The 17317-nt window shown below is 47.3% G+C and overlaps 1 protein-coding gene across 1 annotated transcript in view; it reads left to right on the top strand.

Annotated features, from left to right (window-relative positions):
• The window catches only part of elapor2b (endosome-lysosome associated apoptosis and autophagy regulator family member 2b), a 120860-nt gene that overhangs the window by 61714 nt on the left and 41829 nt on the right, over positions 1-17317 (top strand). Inside the window, exons 3-6 of the mRNA XM_078552903.1 lie at positions 2827-3019; positions 4248-4395; positions 8012-8098; positions 12246-12351. Coding sequence (XP_078409029.1) covers positions 2827-3019; positions 4248-4395; positions 8012-8098; positions 12246-12351 — 534 coding nt within the window. The remainder of the gene's footprint in view (positions 1-2826; positions 3020-4247; positions 4396-8011; positions 8099-12245; positions 12352-17317) is intronic.

Below are 17317 nucleotides of genomic sequence, written 5' to 3'. Positions count from 1 at the left end.
GATCAAAGGAAGTGACTCATAAGGTTACCAGAAAAAGTGATAAGCCTGAGGATTGGGAGCAGTTTAGAATCCTGCAATACAAGACCAAGAAACTGATAAAGGGAGAAGAGAATATGAATGCATATTCATAGTGAGAAACATAAAGGCGGAGAGTAAAAGCTTCTTTAGGAAAAGATTAGCAAGGACAAATGTAGGTCTATTAGATGTGGAGACAGAGGAATTCATAATGAGGAATAGGGGAATAGCGGAGAAACTAAACAATTATTTTGTGTCTGTCTTCATGGAGGAAGATACAGAAAATCTCCCAGAAATACTAGGGAACCAAGGGGGCTTGTGAAAATGAGAAACTGAAAGAAATTAGTATTAATAAAGAGGTAGTACGTGAAAAATTAATTGGATTGAAGGTTGATAAATCCCCTGGACCTGATGAGCTACATCCCAGAGTGTTGAAGGAGGTGGCTGTAGAGATAGTGGATGCATCGGTGGTTATCTTTGAAAATCTACAGGGTCTGGAAAAGTCCCTGCAGATTGGAAAGTAGCAAATGTATCCCCACTATTGAAGAAGGGAGGGAGAAAGAAAATGGATAACGACAGACCCGTCATCGTGACATCAGTAGTCGGGAAAATATTAGAATCTAATATAAAGGATGTAATAGCTGGACATTTAGAAAATCATGATATGATTGGTCAGAGTCGACATGGCTGTATGAAAGGGAAATCATGCTTGACAAGCGTGTTGGAGTTTTTTGAGGATGTTACTTTTAGCATAGATAAAGGAGAACCAGTGGATGTGGTGTATTTGGATTTTCAGAAAGCTTTTGATAAGGTCCCACACAGGACGTTAGCAAACAAGATTTGAGCACATGGGATTGGGGGAAATATATGGATTAAGAATTGATTAACAGACAGAAAACAGAGTAGTAGAGATAAACGGGTTATTCTCAGGATGGCACAGGGTGTTGCTAGTGGGGTACTTCGAGGATCTATGCTGGGGCCACATCACAAATGATTTGGATGTGGAGACCAAATGTAATATTTTCAAATTTACTGAAGATAAAAAAGTAGGTGGGGATGTGTGTTGTGAGGAGGATGCAAGGAAGCTTCAAGGAGATTTGGAAAGGCTAAATGAGTGGGCAGGCACATGGCAGATGGAATATAATGCGAATAAGTGTGATGTTATCCACTTTGGTAGAAAAAACAGAAAGGCAGAGTATTTCTTAAATGGTGAGAGGCTGGGAAGTGTTGATGTCCACTTCCCAGCCTCTCACCATTTAAAAGATACTCTGCCTTTCTGTTTTTTCTACCAAAGTGGATAACATCACACTTATTCACAGTATATCCCATCTGCCATGTTCCTGCCCACTCATTTAGCTTTTCCAAATCTCCTGGGTGTCCTTGTTCATGAGTCACTAAAAGCTAGCATACAGGCGCAGCAGCAATTAGGAAGGTAAATGGTATGTTGACCTTCATCACAAGGGGATTTGAGTGCAGGAGTAAAGATGTCTTCCTGCAGTTGTACAGAGCCTTGGTGAGACCGCACCTGGAGTATTGTGTACAGTTTAGTCTCCTTATCTAAGGAAGGATATACTTGCCATAGAGGGAATGCAATGGAGGTTCACCAAACCAATCCCTGGGATGGCGGGATTGTCTTATAAGGAGCGATTGTAGAAACTGGGCTTGTATTCTCTAGAGTTTCAAAGAATGAGAGGTGATCTCATTGAAACTTACAAAATTCTTACAGAGCGTGACAGGGTAGATGTGGATAGGATGGTTTCTCAGGTTGGTGAGCCTGGAACAAGGGGACACAGTCTCAGAATAAGGAGCAGGCCGTTTAGGACTGAGATGAGGAGCAATTTCTTCACTCAGAGGGTGGTGAATCTTTGGAATTCTCTACCCCAGAGGTCTGTGGAAGCTAAATCACTGAGCATATTCAAGACAAAAATCGATAGATTTCTGGAGACTAATGACATCAAGGAATATGGGGATAGTGGGGGAAAATGGCGTAGAGATAGATGATCAGCCATGACCAGTTTGAATAGCGGAGCAGGCTTGACGGGCTGAATGGCCTATGCCTTTGATGTTCCTGTGTACGTTTCATTGAAATCATGACTCAGCTAGTCCCTCTCTTACAGAGGAACCCAGAAGCTTTGGAATGTCATTAGTTGCCTTTCCTGAAACACTCTTCAGGCCTTTAAAATGCAAACTTAGCTCTGCCTAATCGCTGTTTGTCTTCTCCATTCACTGGGCGGGATTCCCTGGTGCTGCCCGTCGCCGGGATCTTCTGGTCCTGCCGAAAGCCAGTGGACTTTTGGCTGGGCCGCCGAATCTCCGTCGGCGGGTCACGCCAAAATGGGGCTGGAAAATCCCAGCTTTGTATTTAACCTCGGGGGGGTGTCCAACATCACAGCCCTTGAGCCTTGAATTGCTTATAAAAGCGTGAGTGATGTTGCAAGATTTTTCAACATGAGGAATATTCAGATGGCACAATTAAGCTGCAAACATTAGTCGCCTACCATCCCTGCATCTCTTACCTCAGAGGTGTCTTATCGTGGAGAGCCAAGGGGCATTTGGTGAAGAACTTAAACATCCTCTTTATTTTCCCTGTTGAGTCTCTAGCCCTGACGAGGCAAATAGACTCTCATGAAAAATCTGAATAGTTTCCATCTAGTAGGTTGAACTTGTTTTGAACCGATGAAACAGCCTTAAGGCCACCTTCAATAATCTCAGGAGTGAACCAGCCTTTAGACTTGCGGATTCGAATACATCTTGTTCAGCAGAAAGTGGGAAAGGCGTGACTTGCAATCATGACTTTATTTTGTTTTCCAGCCTTTTCTTGTCAATCGGGGGAGTTTCTGGAGCTGTTAAGCCAGGCCTGCAGTAAATGTACAGCAGGCAGTTACTCGTTGGGCAGTGGCATTAGATTTGATGAATGGGATACTTTGCCACTTGGATTTGCTACTGTGGCTACCTTTGTAGATGATATAGAAAGCAGCAGTGCCAGCAGTAACAACTGTAACTCGTAAGTAAACCAGCGACAAATTATTGTTTTGCCCCGTCTGTGTTGGGAGCCATACAAGTTTTTTCCTCTGTTGTAATCAGTTGTATTTCTGTAGGTTATTATTCACTTAGTAACCAACATTTAGCTTTAATTTGTGCAGAAGATAATTAATGTTCAGCACAAGCTAATTTGCTTTTTTTCTATTATGCCCATCAATATGAATTTTCACAGAGGCTTATTACCAAATGTATTTTCATGGGTAACATTGAGAGCAGACAGTATTTTGGTCCACCTGCTCTGATTACCATCAGGTTTTGAGTAAACATGTTGGAGCTGGAGCAGAAACAATGGGTGGAATTTCACGCCAGCGGGATTTTATGGCCCCGCAGAAGTCAATTGACTTTTGAACGGCCCGCCACATTTTATGGCCTCGCCCCCCCCCTCCACGACAGGGCTGTAAAATTCTGCCCAGTGCTTCCATTGGGAAATTTAAGCCTTTCGGTGCGATTTTGGCTACCGTGGTGAATAGCATGAGGCGGGACATTTCCTGACCTCCGGACCCACCTTGGTAGTAAGTGCCTTAAACACATGATTTTTCACTCTGGGTAGGTGGGTGCGGGATAGAGTTGGGCTCACTGTCCCTGGAAGTAGAGTGTGGTTGGGCACAGGGGCGGGCCAGTGCTGAGTTTGTCCCAGTTGTTTTAACAGTTGCTAAAGCTCTAGCCCACGTCTCCCACACCCCCTCATTCCCCACGCATCCCCCCTCCCCGCATGGCTCCTCACACCCTCCATGACGACTCAATACCAAGTCATGCCCCCCAACCACCCCCAATGGAACCTTATACCCTCCATGCCGCCTCCATAGTCACTCACCCAGTATCCACCATGGGCAGATCTCAGGTGTCAGATGTGGAGATGAGAACAAATAAACTTCTAACAATCTGAGAGATCACTGCTGCTAGTTTTACTGTATAGTTACAGTTGGCTGTTATTGAGTTGGAAGATCAAACATGCTGGATCACCAACACTCCACTGGCAACTGGCCAGTATTTACGATTTCCTACTGCAAATAGGCTGTGGGTGGAGAGTGCACAGTCCCTCTCAAAAAGTAACGTCTCCCATTAAAACAAAATGTGTATTCACCTCATTGTCTCAATGAAACTTTCAAAGTATAAGAGGCCTGACTTTTATGTCTTCCGTCTTTTATCATTTGGACTCCTTGTCTTGTAATTAAATGCTGCTTTTACAGGTCATCTTGGATTCCACAAGGGAGTTATATTGCTTCTAACAGAGACGACTGCACAGTTTCCCTCATCTATTCAGTTCACTTGAAGAAACCAGGAAGTGTTACGTTTGATTATCAGTATCTGGATAACAGTATCTTTTTTGAGTTTTTTGTAAGTCCAGTTCTATAAAATACATTTTTTTTAGACATTTTTAAAAAAAATTGTGAAAAGTAAATTACTGTGGACCCAATATAATGTGTGGGAGAGTTACATTTAAATAGTGCCTTTGATGTCCACAGGATGTTCCAAAGTATTAAACTGCTAGTGGATTATTTTGAAGTATAATTAAAAAAAACAGTAGCTCATTCTCACGCATCAAGATCACATAAATAACAATGAGATGGATGACAGGCAATCTGTTTTGTTAATAATAAATGATGGCCAGGGCATTGAGGGAGCTCTGCTGTCCTGGAATCTTTTATGCTCATCTGAAAGACTGTGACCTCAGGAAATAAATACACTGAAGCATTACCTAGAATGGGGTGTGAAGCTAGATGATTCTGACGCTGAGGTCTATTACTGATCTAGGCTGAACCTAATACTATGTATTCTGGCACAACTGCCATAATTTCGATATTAGAGTGTTGAAAAGACATTTGTTTTGGTTAAGAATTGCCAATTCAACCTTTTTAAATTGCTTGTATTAGACGTTAATATTTTAATGTTGGGAGCACTTTGAGACTTTGATGAGGAGCCCATGTGATATAATTTCTTTCCTACCTGTAGGCTGATATATGTAAATAGAGAACAAGATAGTTGTAAGTGAGTTATAGTCAGATTTAGATCCAATAGCTTCTTTAGAATTGTAACTATCACAACTGGACAAGATGACTTAACGTAGACAAATAATTCAGGTACAATTAAACTCAAAGATGTCACAAATATCAATTAAAAAATTGCCTTTGATATAGCAGAATGAGCCAGTTCTGGTACGTTCAAGATCATTAATGATGCAACTCAAAATATGATTAGACATTACTTGTGAATTGTTAGAATATATTATTTATTGCCTGTAAAGTTCTCATGGCTTAGGTACATGCATGTAAGGGAGTTTGTTGAAGAATTCTGCTTCAATTGTTAAATGCTTGGAGTCCTAAATGCCTGAGACTTGTTGAGCTGTCAGAGAGTCGTTGCTAGGTCTGTTGTGGCCTTGACCCTGTTCTAGATCCTGGTCAAGATCATTTCGTTGCTGGGGGAGGTGCAGGGACCATTTTTGCCATTGCTAGGGATAATGTCACCTTCAGTGGAAATGGCCGGAGCTTTAATGTGACAGCAAGGTACACTCTAGAATTATTCCGCCTCTGCTCCTCCTCTCAGACCAAGAATTGAAGGGACTCGATCTCAATTCCCTGTAGTGTCACATTTGATGAAGAAATTAAAGAAAACAAGAAGGGCCATATTAGAAAGGGAAGACATGTCTTGCAGAATACAACCATCCCTTTATCTCCTTTTCTCACTTAAAAAGGAGTGAACACCTTCAAGAGTTTAATAACACTGTAGATGTTGACTCCTTGGGCACCAGTAAGGCGACCATTGGTGTGTGCGTGAAAACTGGTTTGATAGATCCTAACTTTGTTTTTGTTTTAGAAACCGTGGAGGTAAGTTACTGACCAAATTTGCAGAAGTTTACTGATGAACTTTTAACATAAGGAATAAAACATTTATTAAACAAGGGAAAAAAAAAGAGCTATATTACACCAGACAAAAAGGTTGGAAAGATTTCAATACAAACACAAGCAAATGATTCAAATCACACTATTCCTTCAGCCCTGCTATACCTTTACAGAGACATACAAATTCAGAAAGATAATACAATTTACAATATCCCCCTTACTCTCTGACATTCAGGGTTAGTACACGGCACATGTGAACTAACAGGTGAACTGTGGTTGGCACACCAACCCTAAAACAAGTGACAGATGCCACCAAAGCAGATTCCATGGATTTCTCATCAACCCGCCCCACCCCCGCCAAAGACGCTCATCAATGTGTGAGCCAAACAAGCTCACTGAAACTTTGACTTTCTCACAAGGGCCTCCAATCTCTACGTTCAAAACTTGCCTGGGAATTCTCTCCCTCATGTCGCTCTCGCTCGGATGGCTTCAACCAGGATTCACCTCCATGTTTCAATCTTGCCTTCTGAGACTCCTTTCTCCTGGAACTCTGTGTACACTCAAGCTTCACGTTCCAAGACAAATTTCAGATCTTCGGCTGTGCCAAGCAGAACACCACTGCTCCAAAGAGATACCTCTGCCCTTACAGCCCGCGGTGTGGAGCCACCAACCTTCGGCTGCTCTCTTGGATCTTCGGGGCTTCTCTCAAGCCCATTTTGCTCCTCTTAGCTCGCTCTCCTCAATTTGGAGTCAATTGCTCTGCTCCTTTCTCTCAGCTTTGTTTAACAGGATCGATATCTATTCTCCACCCTTCTCCTTTACCTAGGACTGTCTTCTGGGATCTGCTTCTGTACCACTCCCTTGTTTGGGACTTTCTTCTTGGATTATAACCTCTCCCATTCTCCCCCTTCCTGTGTCCAGCTCCCTGGGACACTTTCTCTGTATTGGTGCCCCTCTTCAGATCACCTGACCTGCAGTTCCAAGCTTTCACTTTTCTGCGCAGGTGCGCAGGGCCAGTTCCTGGCCTAATGACGTAAAAGACACAAAATGCACATGTGCGGCTCTTTCCCAGCCAAAGCATGCGCAGAAGTCCCGAACTCCGAACTCCCGATTAAGGTACATTGTTCTTTCTCTTGAGTTTCATCACACTCTGGACAGCCCAACTGAGGTCAGTTGGCTGACCACAGCCCAGGAATCGAACCTGCAGGATCAGCGACCAATAAAATCAAAGCCCTGTATAAAGTTACTGAGTCATTTGGGGAGCCCAAACTCTTATTTTGTCAATACTCATAACTCTATGGCCAGAATCTTGGTGTCGGCGTGTGGGGACGGGACCCGCTCGCCGATGCGTAAAATGACCCGTGGTGAGGTCGGGCGTGTGTCCCAACGTCACCACACCTCATTCCGATTTTCAGCTTGGCGGGCACGCACTGGAGTCGGCTGTGCACCCGCCGAACTGTCAAAGGCCTATTAAGGCCATTTAAAAACTAATTAAAACACTTAACAGAGCTGCCTGTCCAACCTTAAGGTTGGCGGCAGGCGAAGAGACCAGGCGGCCTTTGCATTTATCATGAAACCTCATCCACGGGTGGGATGAGGTTTCATGAAAAGTGTTTATAAATTGAGTAAAAATTTTTATTAAAATTCATTGGCATGTCCCAGCTCATGTGACACTGTCACGTGAGGGGGACATGCCTTAAAATATTTTTTTTTTACTTCATTAAAATTTTTGACCATCAAATTAATCTCCCCGAGGCAGCTCAGTGCTTCAGGGAGATTGCTGCTCTCTTTCACGCGCATACACAAAAGGGCGCAGGCCCCGACTCAGCTGCCTCCCCCTTGCCCGCACAGGGAGCGCTCAGCGCTTCTGGGCGCGCGTCACACTGGGCCGGCCTTAACTGGCCCGCCCACGTAAAATGGCGGCGCGCAGCTGATCGCGGGCGGCCCACTCCCACTCAGCCTCCCTAACGGGGAGAAAATTCTCCCCCGTAAGTCAATGAAATTAGGTGCACATGTTAACACCATGTCTGAAAAATATTTTTGTTTGAATTGATGAAAGGAGGTGTGTAATTGTTATTTTCCACAGTTCATTATTCCAATTCCTCTTTCCCCAGGTGCAAAATGATCAGTGTCAAGACACAGAAGCAACAGATCAAAAATGGATGCGTTTAACCGAAAGTGATGAATGGAAGAGTCACTCAGTAAGTGGTACATAGCACCTGATTATTTTAAATACATTATTGCAAAACGGTATTCATTTAAAAAACCTTCTCAAAGGCAACTAGGGATGGGCAACAAATGCTGGCCCAGCCAGCGAAGCCCACATCCCGTGAATGAATAAAAAAAGAATGCTCCAGAATGATATGATGAAAGAAAGTTTATAGGACCAGGTCCACAGTGGGTGAACTGACTTCTCTCTGAGTTGGTTATAACAGACTCTGGATCTAAAAGGGAGGTGATATTGCTAATTTAATATGTATTTAACTTTTCATAACTTGGTGCAAGTAATAAGCTAGCCAAGTTCCTTAAGTTAGAAAGTAAAGTGTTAGTGTTATTGCAAAACCCACTCAGGTAAAGATGCAGAAATTATTAACAGAAGGTTTAAAATGTGCAAATATTTTCAACTACCCACAAATGCAAAGACAACATATACAGAATGCACCCATCCTAGCCACCACCCACCCCGCCCCCGGCCCTAAGCATGCAAAAAAGAAATAAAACTCTGCAGAGTATTAGATGTTAAAAACTTGGTCAGGTTTCAAGTACAGTCAGAAAAAAAAATCAAGGATTGTCTAGGCTTGTCGCTGAAGTGAGGCACTTGGTCTGTAGTCATGTAAATTCAGAATTGGTTTGCAGCAATGAGGTCTTCTGGTGGGTTTTTCAAATTACCAACAGCTCAGCTTTGATGAGAGAGGTTTCAGAAGAAAGAGATGCGGAAAGGCTGCTGTCTCTGCGGCAGTCTCGCTCTGACTATTCAAAATCCAATATCTTTTCACCCAAGCGCTGGATCACGTGACCTCTTCCTACGAGCTCCACAGACCCTGTACCACCAAAAAGCATGTGTCCTTCTCAACTCAACATCGTAACTGCTGTTGCCATTGTCCATTTCAAAAAAGTTAAATACATATGTATGTCCAGTCGATGCCATTACAAAGTTACATGTGTCCTCCTCGATGACATTGGGCCGTAACTCCTGATTGAGAGGTAATTGGGTTGGATTGTCACTCCGCTCGAAAGTTCTTGCCTGAAAATCAAGCTGATCCTATCTCCACCGACTTCACGACTCCTGATGGGTGAGGTCTGGGCAGTGCCGCGCATCCCCGGGGCCTAGCGTCAAGGGCTGTAGAGTAGCAGGTAAGTAAGCCACTCGCCCTTTTATACGGCACTAGCTGCCATAAACCAGGCAAGTTTAAAGGTCTTTGAAAAGGTAAGTGGGTAGGATTTGGTGCGGGTGTGGAGGGGTGTCAGGCTGAGCCTTGGGTGGGGGAGGGGTGGTTGCGTTGTGTTGGTCCTTGGGGAGGGAGCGGGGTCTTGTTGGGCCCTGCGGGTGATGGGCCAGGTTGGGCTGGGCCTTGACGGAAGTGGGGGAGGGCTGGGTTGGGCCTGGTTGGGGGGATGGCGTGGGTCAGGTAGGGCCTGTTGGTAAGTGAGGGGGGAGTGCATGGGTTGGGTTGGGCCTGGTGGAGAGGTGGGGGGGAGTTGGGGGTTGGGTGAAGTCCTTTAGTAGGGGGTGGGTGTTGGGGAGACCCTTGGAAGGAAGGGGCAGTCGGGGGTGTGAGAGGAGACTTGTTTGGGGGGGTATAGGGTTGGTGTGGGCCTGGAGGAGTCCCATGGCAGGGGAATAGTCGGGGGGGGCGGGGTATGTGGACAGACCCCTGGAAGTTCGGGGTTGTGAGAGGAGACCTGTTTTTGGGGGGGGGGGGGGGGGGGAGTGTGGGGGTGGGTGGAGGGGGGGTGTGGGAGGTTGGGGTGGGGTGTGGGGGGGTGTGTGCAATAGTTACCCAGAAGCTAGAAGAGGCTTTAATTCTTCTAACTTTTTCTGGGTATCTGTTAACGTAACCCAATCAGAATCATCTGAGGTTTAGATTTAAATCACAGTTTTAAGATGGTTCAGTGGAGGGCAATTGCCCAGGGATGTTTGCACTTCCCGGGCAATTGCCGTGCAAACCTTACCCCTTACCTGGGAACTTCCGGGGGTTGGGGGAGGGGGGACAGGTTCCCCAGTGCATCTTTGGGGTAACCCCCCAGATAGAACACCTTGGAACTACAGCCCTAAAATGTAACACAATTTTACGTAACACATTACATAACAATAATACTGTCCTGCTTTCAATGGAAGATAAAATGATCCTTTTCTGGGCTTGAAAGTGAAAGTGGATAATTTAGAACCGTGTAAATGACAGTATTTTGGTGAGTGTAAAAGCAGTTGTGGAGAGTAGGACATTGGCTGGGATATTTTGGATAGCCACTTCACTATCGAATGAGGGTCAGTTGGCTGCAGGCGGGACTTCTGGCCTCACTCGGGAGGGAGCCCCGCCTTAGGGAGCTGCCGGCCAATCTGATTGGTCAGCAGTTCTCCAGCCCCTGCAGCGACAGAAGTTGCAATGGACAGGAGAGGAATTTCATGAAGATGTTGGTGCCTAAGTCCCGGTAACTGGACGGAAAGGTAAGTTTTTGGGACGGGGAGGGTAGGGAAGGCCTGGGGAGGTGGATAGTGGGGGATTGGGGTGTCAGGGGAGAGGCCGAGGTGGGGTGGGGGGGGCGGGGGAGGGAGGCCCAGCGGCCATCAGGCATTAAGGAGGGGGGGGGGGGCGCCCAAACTTAGAAGGGGGCTTCTGATCGAGGCGCCCCTTCCCCTCCCTGCCTGAGGCCTAAAGCCGATCATTTTCCTCCATGCCCAGGAAATCCTCCCGCTAGCCTAGAAATTGAGGCTGGGTGGGAAACGGCCCTTAAGTAGCCAATACTTGGCCATTTAAGGGCTTCAATTGGGGCAAGGATGGGAGGCCTGTCTGAGGACTCGCCTGCCCTGGTGTAAAATCGCTGAGAGGTTGGCGTTTTGGAAGGGGGGGGAACCCAGCAGGAAGCCCATTCGTCCTATTTCACGTTTCTCCCCACCCCCGCCTAAAAACCCACCGGCGGGGGGAGCGTGAAATTAAAGCCATCACATTACCGCTAAACAAATACAAAGGGCAGAATGTTGCCGCTGGCGAGAGGGGGCGGGCCCAACACGCCGACGTGTAAAACGACGTGCGGTGACATCAGGAGTGCGTCCCGACGTCATCATGTGTCATTTCGATATTTTGTTCGGCAGGCTGGCGCTGGAACACGCGCTGAGCTGTTAACAGCTGATTAAGGCCATTAAAAAAGTGATTAAAGTTGTTAACAATGCTGCCCGTCTGACTTAAGGTTGTCGGTCAGGCGACGAGCCCAAGCGGCCTTCGCGTTTTTCAGGAAACCTCATCCACGGGCGGGATGAGGCCTCCTGAAGGTTTTATAAAATAATTAAATAAACTTTGCAAAATGCACAAACATGTCCCTGTTCATGTCACACTGTCTCATGAGGGGACATGTTTAAATAATTTTTTACTTTACTTATTGTAAAGTTTTATTATCAACTTACTCTCCCCGAGGCAGCTCCGTGCCTCAGGGTGATTTCTGCGCTCTCTCGCTCGCAGGCCCCAACTCTCCCTCCTTCCCCCCCGCCTGCACAGGTAGCACTGAGCGCCACCGGCCGTGTGAAATGTTAAGATTAAGGATATTTGGTGACCATAAACATTTGTGCTGAGCTAAAAACATTGAAAATGTTGATGCACTAAATCTTTTGCTGGAGCCATTAAGTTAGTGAGCCCACCTGAATGGTGCTATTTTTAACGATCGATTGAATTGGAAGTTAGCCTGTATAATTTACTGTAAACTGCTGACAAAGGGACAGAAACAGCAGAGAGACAGCAATTACTTTGCCAGTATATAACGCATCAGATTTTTTATCTCTGAAGAACGGATGTTGAAAGGATTAGGCCGCCATTCATTGAATAGTTGCCAAAAGTTTGGAAAATGTTGATGAATGGCAGAGGGAACAGGAAACCCATCACTAACCAAGGTTGCCTACCTCGGTTTGAGGCAGCACGGTTTAACATAAAAAGATATTTCATGGTACAGACATTAACCAATAGCCAAAACATAACTCCATTGTCGAGTAGATACAAAACACTTTGGTTGTTTGAAATCCATTTAATTGTGCTTCAAGCATTCTACTGTTGTCCAAACTTAACCTTTAAGAATGTACAACGTGTGAATTGCGATGATAATGAAAAAATGCTTTAATCCCTTGAATAATTGTTTGCTTAGGTGAATTTGAAGACTGGTACAAATGTCCTATATTGGAGAACCACAGGGATCCTTCTGGGTGATAAAATGGCCAAACCAGTTCTCATGAAAAACATCCACATTGAAGGTATGATCTACGAGATTTCTGACTAAAGGTTTTGTTGTATATAACACGCCAAGTTATTCTATTTAAAATGCATTGTTCACATTTGTAGTTTGTGCATCAACATATCACAGAATCTTTACAGTGCAGGAGGAGGCCATTCAGCCCATCGAGTCTGTACTGGCTCTCTGAAAGACTATTCCACCTATTCCCACTCCCCTGCCTTATCCCTGTAACCTTCCACATTCTCTCTTTTCAGGTAGCAATCCAATTCCCTTTGGAATACCTCGATCGAAGCTGCCTCCACCACCCTCTCAGGAAGTTTGTTCCAAACTCCAACCACCCTCTGGGTGAAAATATTTTCCCCCTCATCATATATTAGGAATCATCGTGTGATTTAAACGTTTATGAAAGCTGTGAATTTAGAACAAAGCTTCTTTCATTTTTGGCTATTGTAAACTCTTTACTTTTATTTATTAAGCATTTCTCTAATTTACTTCTTTCTGCAACATTGCTTTATGACCATCCCCAGCTAGGAAAGACACTGCAAAGGCTCTGGGCCCTGACAATATTCTGGCAATAGTACTGAAGACTTGCACTCCAGAACTTGCTGCATCCATAGCCAAGCTGTTCCAGTACAGCTACAACACTGGCATCTACCTGGCTATGTGGAAAATTGCCCAGGTATGTCCTGTACACAAAATGCAGGACAAATCCAACCCGACCAATTACTGCCCATCAGTCAACTCTCGATCATCAGTAATGTAATGGAAGGGGTCATCAACAGTGCTATCAAGTGGCACTTATGTAACAATAACCTGCTCACTGACGCTCAGTTTGCGTTCTGCCAGGGTCACTCAGCTCCTGACCTCATTACAGCCTTGGTTCAAACACGGACAAAAGAGGTGAGGTGAGAGTGACTGTCCTTGACATCAAGGCAGCATTTGACCGAGTGTGGCATCAAGGAGCCCTAGCAAAACTGGAGTCAATGGGAATCAGGGGGAAAACTCTGCTGGTTGGAGTCATACGTTTCGCGTCATCGGTTTCACGCTGGCGTGAAAGCTCAGCGGGATCATCCGATGGTGCCCGCCATAGCGGAACGCCAATCCCGCTGGAGGCCGATGTGAACCTGCTTTGCTTCCCGCTATTGGGATGCAAAGTAAGGCCTGACTTGAAACGTCCCACCGACGCCAGCTTTACCGTTAAGCCGGCGGTAAAACACGCCGGCACAGAACATGACTGGAGAACTGTGACGTGCAGAAGTCAGGACGTTTCATCAGGGCCTCGCTCAGATCGCGGACATCCGAGGAGCAGAAGATGCTAGAGCCCTACAGCTACCGGACCTGGGAGGAACACAGGCATCACATACTGGGTGGATCCTCATGGACACGGCTCCGCTGCGAAGGGGTGAGGGAGTCTGGAGGGGGGAAGGTGTCTGGTGGGAGGAGGGAGTAAGGGCGGAGGAGGGAGGAGGGGGTAAGGGGTGGGGAATGTCCAGGTGAATCTGCAAGGGAGGAGTCTGTGGAGTCAGTAACTGCCTCCTGGGGAGGGAACTGAGGGTGGGCGTGGTAGGAGGGGATAGTGAGTATGAGAGGGGGCAGAGGGAGCTGGTAGGGTGGGAGGGTGAGGGTGCAACAGTAGTGGTAGAAGGGACGGCGAGGGTGGTTGGTGGGGATTTGGAGATAGACACGGACCCTGGGGGTGGGAAGGAGGGGGTCGGGGAGGTCAATGTGGATGGGGGTGGGATTCTCAGGAAGGTAGGGAACGTGCACTTTACCTGGACATCCTGGAAAGACAAAGGCTCAGATTGGTAGGTGATGGTGAGGAGGTCAAAGGTGATGCCAGTGGGGTCAACAGTGATGGGGGAAAGGACATGGGTGAGTGGTGGAGGGGAAATGAAAGGGAAAGGACAGTCAGAGGCTAGGAATCGTGCGATGAGTAACTCACCTCCTGACTTCCCAAAGCCTGTCCACCATCTACAAGGCACAAGACAGGAGTGTGATGGAATACTCCTCACTTGCCTGGATGAGTGCAGCTCCCACAACACTCAAAAAGCTTGACACCGTCCAGGACAAAGTAACCCGCTTGATTGGCACCACATCCACAAACATTCACTCCCTCCACCACTGATGCACAGTAGCAGCAGTGTGTGGACCATCTACAAGATGCACTGCATCAACTCAACAAGGCTCCATAGACAGCACCTTCCAAACCCACGACCATTACCATCTAAGGGCAGCAGACACATGGGAACACCACCAGCTGGAAGTTCCCTCCAAATCACTCACCATCCTGACTTGGAAACATATCGGCCGTTCCTTCACTGTCGCTGGGTCAAAATCCTGGAACTCCCTCCCTAACAGCACTGTGGGTGTACCTACACCACATGGACTGCAGCGGTTCAAGGAGGCAGCTCACCACCACCTTCTCATGGGCAACTAGGGACGGGCAATAAATGCTGGCCTACGTCGCATAATTGAATAAAAAAAACTTTGTGCACATCTGGGACGATTCTGCCCTCTGTCTTTTGATTTGGCTCTTAAGCTCTAACCTGAAAGGAAGCACATGCAATCTGAGCCAGGGATTCATCTAGCACAGAACAAGACAGTCTTATACCCATCAGGCAACTCGTCCTATTCAAAAACACAACTCAGAATGAGCCTTTTCTACTTCCAGCTTCTCTCACATCCTATGTTGCTGCCCATGTCTAGGAAAGAAGCTTGTAGCTGTTTCTCCAGCTCAGACCCCAGATAGAGATGGTTATTTAAGGAGGTTTGAGTAACGCTTAGTGCTGCTCTACATTTCCAGTGGATGCAGACATCTGGGTTATTCTGGCACTTTCCTCAGGATGATGACAGCCTGGTCAGGATCATTGAACCTCGGAGATCAGGTTGTTCCACTAGTTTTCCTGATTTTAACTATGTTTGGGTGTTATGACACAGCTGATGGTAAACGCTGAGCTGCCCAAATCCCAAAGGGAAACTTGAAACAGCTGTCACAACTTGTTTTGCAATTTGTATAAATTTCAAGATGCATGCCTTGAATTCAGTAATAATACCATCAAATCTTACAGGTTTTGATAAATCTAAATTAAACATTTATTAATAAGAGAAATGATATACATAGATCTACATATTACCATAATGATAACTTCTAAATCCCCTAATCAATCTGACTCCCAGTTACATAGTTGTGTAAAGCTGGTGACAGATGCTCTGTCCAGGCGTGCATTGACTTTCATTCACTACCGTACGGACGAGGCCAGACAGACACAGCGAGCCAGAGGCTTCGCGGCCATTGCTGGGTTCCCCCGTGTCCAGGGTGCTATAGGCTGTACACATGTGGCCATCAAGGCGCCAGTGGGTGAGCCTGGTGCCCTCGTCAACAGGAAGGGCTTCCACTTCATGAACGTGCAGATAGTGTGTGATCACAGGATGCTGATTCTACAAGTCTGTGCAAGGTACCCAGGCAGCTTCCACGATGCCCACATCCTCAGACACTCCCAGGTGCCGGGGCTCTTCAGTGCTCCAGCCCGGCTGGATGGATGGCTGCTGGATGACAAGGGCTATCCCCTCAGAAGGTGGCTCATGACACCTCTCCACCATCCAAGAACAGAAGCTGAGCAGCGTTACAATAGGAGCCAGGGCACCACAAGGGCTGTGGTGGAGAGAACCATCGGTCTTCTCAAGATGCTCTTCCAATGCCTGGACCGTTCAGGGGGTGCACTCCAGTACCCCCCAGAGCGTGTGTCACTGATAGTGGTTGAATGCTGCGCTCTCCACAATCTGGAACTGGAAAGGGGGGGACCCAGTGGAGGAAGAAGATCTTGATGCAGCTGCTCAGACAACAGATGATGAGTCCAGTGGTGAGTTCGAGGATGAGCATGGTGAGGAGAACGCTGAGGGGACATGAGGACCACGTTTGTGGCTGCTACGTCTTGCCACCCCCCCTCGCTGGCACCAGTATTGGAGACAGCCGGCTCACTCTGCTGTCCTGTTGGTCTTGATGACCTTGGCGTGCACCCTCTGGCCTGTGGAGCCTGTGCTGGCCCCGCCTGGGGGGAAACGGCCAGTGCCACGGCTGGCATCTCCCCAGTCACCGCAGCCTCATCAGATGCCACGGTCACTGGCAGAGGGGCGGAGGAGCTGCTGCCATCACCCGGAGCGCCCTGAGAGGTGCCCGCAGAGATGACAGACAGCTCATGCGCCAATGTGAAGTCACTCTGGACCTCCCTGCTCACCATTGTTGGCTGAGCACCTAGCTGGGATACTGGGTGCCCAATTCATCTCCCACACTGACACTGACCAGATGAGGTCATTGCCGGTGTGAGGGCTGCAAGTCCGAGCGCATCCCCAGGAGGCCCTGATTCTGTCCCTGGGGAAGCCTCTCCATGAGAGTCGCCACTCTCTCCATGGTGGAGGCAGTGCGCTCGGCCATGAGGGTCAGCACAGCGCTTATCCTCCGCATGGACTCCTCCACAATGGACACCATGGCACAGATTCCCTCATGTATCTCCGCCAGATCCTCCCGCACACCCGGCTGGACTTCCAGCATCTGCTGCCTCAGGGACGGCTCCAGAGGCTCATCATCAGCCACCGACTGAGCATGTTCCTGGTCCCCAGCGTTCCTCCGACTGCCGGCGCCCTGGGCACTCTCTGTCTCCACCTGCACCTCAAGCAAGTGTGAAATACCCTCACCAAAGTGCACCGATCGACTACACAGCGATCTTATGCCCACCAAGGTGCTGGTATCTGCTCTGGTGCCTGCTTGAGAGAGAGGGTGTGACACAGATGCATGGTGAGCCTGGTGGTCCTCCAGGGCCAGGGTTGGGCCTTCAGGCTCCTCATAACAAACTGCTGGTGAGCCTAAAAGGGAGAAGAAGGACATGTCATTAGTTTAAGTCATGGCACTGTCACTGTGCCTGCCTGGCACCCTGGTGAGATGGAGATATGCATCATTATCCCTTGTCTTTCCATCATCCGTGGGGACT

This window comes from Cetorhinus maximus, chromosome 12, assembly GCF_964194155.1.
Source record: "Cetorhinus maximus chromosome 12, sCetMax3.hap1.1, whole genome shotgun sequence".
NCBI lineage: Eukaryota > Metazoa > Chordata > Chondrichthyes > Lamniformes > Cetorhinidae > Cetorhinus > Cetorhinus maximus.
The sequence above is the reverse complement of the archived record's forward strand: the minus strand, read 5'-3'. Positions and strand labels throughout refer to the sequence as shown.